Source organism: Megalops cyprinoides, chromosome 3 (genome assembly GCF_013368585.1).
Source record: "Megalops cyprinoides isolate fMegCyp1 chromosome 3, fMegCyp1.pri, whole genome shotgun sequence".
NCBI lineage: Eukaryota > Metazoa > Chordata > Actinopteri > Elopiformes > Megalopidae > Megalops > Megalops cyprinoides.
The window spans coordinates 52,892,969-52,897,968 of record NC_050585.1 but is presented as its reverse complement, the minus strand read 5'-3'; the positions used below and the strand labels follow the sequence as shown (position 1 = coordinate 52,897,968).

Below are 5,000 nucleotides of genomic sequence, written 5' to 3'. Positions count from 1 at the left end.
GTTCCTCATTAAAACGTAGCCTAAATTCAGGAGTGAGTGAGGAGGTCAGAGACAAGGAAAGACTGAACAGAGGAGACACGATGTGGCGTCTGCACTCTGAAATACTTGCTGCTGCTGCTGGCTAACCTCAGAGGCTGAGGCGCACGGCAGCGCAGGTGAACATCACTTTCTTTACTGTTCCTGCCGCAGAGTTTGGACTGACCCTGCGCCTGCCTGTGGAGAACGGAGAAAGGTTTGCCTTGAGAAGCTCTGTGTACCCTGATGGGAACGGGACCCCACACAAACATTTTGGGAAAGGGTGGACTGCACGCCCCAGCCGCACAAAGGCCCTGCCTAAATAATGTTACCCGAGAGGGAAAACCAAATTCTCTAGCCTTTTTGCCATAATTACACTACACCTCATCCACCCCCCCTGAACTGAACCACTGCAAGCAGTTTTGAGGGGGTGGGCTGGAGGGGTAGAGGGTCTATGTGATCTAAAAGAAAAGAAACTCTCTTAAAAGAGTTTCACAGTAAGTGCCTCAGTGATTGAGCAAAGCTGGAAGTGTATCCCGCTGGTGTACATACTGCTGTGACTCACAAGGGCTGTAAAAACCACTTGCAGTCATGTTCATCTGACAAACTGTGTTTTTGAAGACAAAAAGTCGCTGTAACATGAACACACTGACACCACACACGCGGATCAGTTACTTTTTATGCCAGTTGGGTACAGTGTGGATGGCTTATAAGAAAGCCAAGATCTGAACACCGTGCCATAGGAGTGCTGACACTCATACTGCCAGGAATACACTGGTCAGGACTCATTTACTACATGCCTGTGTTTTGCAGGAAGAAGCGTGATTCATCTGAAACTTCACATTTTTAAAAGCTGTATGAAGTAGGTGTATATATATCTATGTACGATTCTGTTTAGATGGCCTTTCCTTCATTTATGTTAGTGTCTGAATTCATCTCAATGCTAAACCTACTTCCCCAGGGATGAAGTGAGTGTTTGGACCTCAGGATTGTTCTTTCAAACTATCCAATAAAACGCTTGGAAAAAAGGCCACCTAGTGGCTCAGTGAGTCATTGCTGGCTCAGGGTTCGAGGCAGAGCGGCTCCAGGCTGCGGCTGGGGCGTGTTCTCGAGCTGTCAACCGCTACAGAGTAGTGGACACGAGCAGCCAGGGACCGGTCTCGCTGGGGGAGCGGGCGGGGTCAGCGCTTTCCGGTGCTCCCCATTGGCTGAATCTCACGGGCACTGCAGTGGAGGGTGACTGCTGCGCACAGCAGGTAACCCCACAGACAGCAGTACAGGCGTTCAGCCAAACAGTCGCCCCTTCCTAATCCTAACCCTGCCCACAGGTTCTCAGGGGTACTGTGCTCTTTTCAATACAGGTCCACCAAACATTTCTCATTGAGACCACATTCACCTCACTGCATTGGTACCGCATTTCCTGTGCAAATGACCAGCTCAAAGTGGTGTGGGAGTGCTCTCTTGAATGAGCACACGCATAATGCAGACTTCAAAACCTTCAGGGATCTGAGTGGCATATGAATGCACCTTTCCTGAGAGCACACTCCACACTGCCATTAACAGCTGATTCAGTGGCTGTTTGGACAAACTGGAGCTGGACTTTTGCATCAGGGATACCCAGCTGTAGGATTAACAGCTGAACCAATGCAGCTGGGCTGGGCCGGGCCATCTGCACTGTGGAGCCTGGTAAAACCTGGCAGTAACTGGAAGATAGAGGTTGCTGGGTCTACAGTCTCTATCATTGCACCTGTTAGTGGTCAGAAACTGAAGCCCACCATTAATACTGTTCTGTCTACCATCTCAGTCATGGTGACTGTTAGCAGTCAGAGACTGAAGCTCTCCATTAGTGCCGCTGTGTCTAAGGTCTTAGTCAGAGTGACCGTTAGTGGTCAGACACAAGGGCAGCTGTAACACTGACGGGGGCGGCTGTAACAGTAACAGGGGCAGCTGTAACAGTGACTGGGGCGGCTGTAACAGTGACGGGGGCGGCTGTAACAGTGACTGGGGCGGCTGTACCAGTGACAGGGGCGGCTGTAACAGTGACGGGGGCGGCTGTAACAGTAACGGGGGCGGCTGTAACAGTGACTGGGGCGGCTGTAACAGTGACAGGGGCGGCTGTAACAGTGACAGGGGCGGCTGTAACAGTGACGAGGGCGGCTGTAACAGTGACGGGGGCGGCTGTAACAGTGACGGGGGCGGCTGTAACAGTGACGGGGGCGGCTGTAACAGTAACGGGGGCGGCTGTAACGCTGACGGGGGCGGCTGTAACGCTGACGGGGGCGGCTGTAACAGTGACGGGGACGGCTGTAACAGTGACGGGGGCGGCTGTAACAGTGACGGGGGCGGCTGTAACAGTGACTGGGCAGCTGTAACAGTGACGGGGCGGCTGTAACAGTGATGGGGGCTTGGTGTGGTCAGCGAGCTGGTCTCTCTGGCTGCTCGAACCCAGGGCCGCAGATATACAGGCCATTGAAGAGATGAAACGTTCTTCTGAGCTGTGGCCAGGTGAGGGATGAGAGGCAGTGTGGGGGAGAGAGAGAGTGTGTGTGTGTTAGGGAGAACGTGAGAGATGCAGAATGAGTGGGCGTGTGTGTTTGTGTGTGTGTGTGTGAGAGAGAGAGAGAGACAGAGAGAGGAGAGTGACAGACGGAGATAGAGGAATGTGAGACAGAGAAAAAGAGATGGAGAGATGTGAAAGAGATGGAAAGAGAAATGGAGCGGTGTGTGGGTGATGTCTGCTATGAACTGGATGGATGCTACACTCCTGGCTATCTCCCTGTGGCCCCTCCCACAGCCACGTGTCCGGGGTTGAGCCCTGCCCACTTCCTCTGTGGTCCCCTCCTTAATGTACTCTCCTTTACATACATGGAACATAAAGGGAGGTAAACGCCCACCTGTGGCTCTGACCATGATCTCTGTACGTTATCCATTAATGGGGAGTATGTCAGAGGTAAGACAAAAATGAAAAAGATACCCACAGTACAGCAGAAGTAGATAGGTTGCTCTTACAGCCTGCTACCACAGCGTGCCTGTTTTTAACCGGAAGAGCATGGACACCTCTCAGAGTTGAGAGAGTTTCCCACACCCCCTCCTGGCAGATATAACAAATGACAGTTCTGCCTCCCTTTATGTTCAGTTTATGAGGAAGAGCTAGGGTCAGAGGTCATTGGGGACAGCGGAGAAAGGGGGGGGGGGTGGGGGGGTTCGCCGGGTTGCCTGGACAGGCACAAACGGGCCTGCAGATACCGTGGGCCGGCCGTAATGTGGATGTGGGAGGGGTCTGGTGGAAGGTGTGCGGGGTGGAACAGCAGCCAGAGGCGGGGGCAGGGTTACCTAGATTGACGGTGAGTTTGACCCTCCCGCTGTCGAGCTCCAGACGCAGGGTGTCGGCGGACTCCTTGGAGGTGGTGGCCATGAGAAGGCCATAGGCCCTCTGGGACATGAAGCGCAGCGCCACGTCCTCGGCCTCCGTGTGCATGGTGGCCGGCATGATGATCTTCAGGTACATACTGCCATCGTAGCTCAGCACCGTGGCCTCTGCAACAGCGCCCCCAGCAGGATGGGAGGCAGAAGGGCACGTTTAGTAACCTACAGCAGCAGCAGGTTGTGTGTTCAAATCTGTTTGGATCACTGCTGTTGAACCCCACAACAGAGCAGTTGACCTGAATTGCTTAACTGAATATCTGACTGTATGAATGGATATTACTGTATGTACTGTACTGTTGGTCTCCCTGGTTATTGGTGTTTTCCATGCAAATATCTAAAAATAACAGCCATCTTAGAAACACTCTCCAGCATTGTTCCCTTTCTGCATTTGATTATTTGGCAATTCCTCTCACAAGTGAAACCTTAATGCCAGAAAACCGTGCAATGGACTATCATCAAATTACATTTCCGCTTGTAATCTGTGCAAACACATTCCAATAAACTGCAACAGAGACCACATTAATAGAAGAGAACATTCAGTCTAATTACTTTGACTTTCAGCATGTTACTCATACATAAGGAGAATTCTTTATGATCATGTGTCACATATATTTGGACCTGATTATCTCACAGAGTGGCTCATTTTTTTGCAGGTCTCAGTATAGCCTGAGCTCAATTAAACCCCTTCTCAGTGACTCTCTATATGTCAAGACTCACAGTGTTCATTTTCCTGCTAATATTTCCTTGGATATGCAATTCTCTCATGTAACTCATTTGAAATCTTTGCTGCTAAGAGACATGGGCAGCAGTGTAGCACAGTGGTGAGTGGTACGACTTGTAACCGAAAGGTTGCTGGTTTGATTCCCTGCTGGGGCGCTGCTGCTCCCTTGAGTAAAGTACTTAACCTAGAACTGCCTCAGTAAATATCCAGCTGTATAAATGGGTAACATGTAAAAACTGTAATCTGTGTAAGTTGCTCTGGAGAGCAGCGTCTATTCAATGGTAATGATGTAACATATGTTTAAGTATTGGTAAAGCAATGTAATTACATAAAGAAAAATGTATTTGTTTCCAAGCGTCTTAAATTGATATAACCTGCAGAGTTCATAAATGAAAATTATGCAAATAACGGCTGTGTCCTTTAATTACTTCTAAACATTTTAACAATCACTTTGAATGAACTGCGCGTATAGGTGATTACTTTCACCATCCTGCAGTTCTCTGCAGGCACACTAGGTGGTGCAATTTAACCATTAGAGAAATAAAGCAGGTGTGCAAAAAATGGTGACCAAATTTAATTCTGTCACCTTTCGCTCAAAAAATGTTTTGAGAATTCAGTTAAGGTAAAATGAATCAATTCTTCACACCTACTGTAACTGTGAGGAGAAGCGTTAATATTGCTGCAGACAGATATGCGCAACACATCCATACAATTTCTTCTTAACATAACGTTCATTTGCTCATGTTGTTGTCACTGTGATTATGACAGAAATCTCACACCTGTCTCTATTTAATAAGTTCCAGCAACAAAAATCCTGCTGCATTCATTTTGTAATTTA

The 5,000-nt window shown here is 49.1% G+C and overlaps 1 protein-coding gene across 7 annotated transcripts in view; it reads right to left on the bottom strand.

Moving 5' to 3' along the window:
• nrxn2a (neurexin 2a) overlaps window positions 1-5,000 on the bottom strand; it is a 575,558-nt gene that overhangs the window by 301,539 nt on the left and 269,019 nt on the right. For all 7 annotated transcript variants that reach the window (XM_036523412.1, XM_036523417.1, XM_036523416.1 and 4 more), the window contains one exon: window positions 3,349-3,552. In XM_036523412.1, coding sequence (XP_036379305.1) covers window positions 3,349-3,552 — 204 coding nt within the window. The remainder of the gene's footprint in view (window positions 1-3,348; window positions 3,553-5,000) is intronic.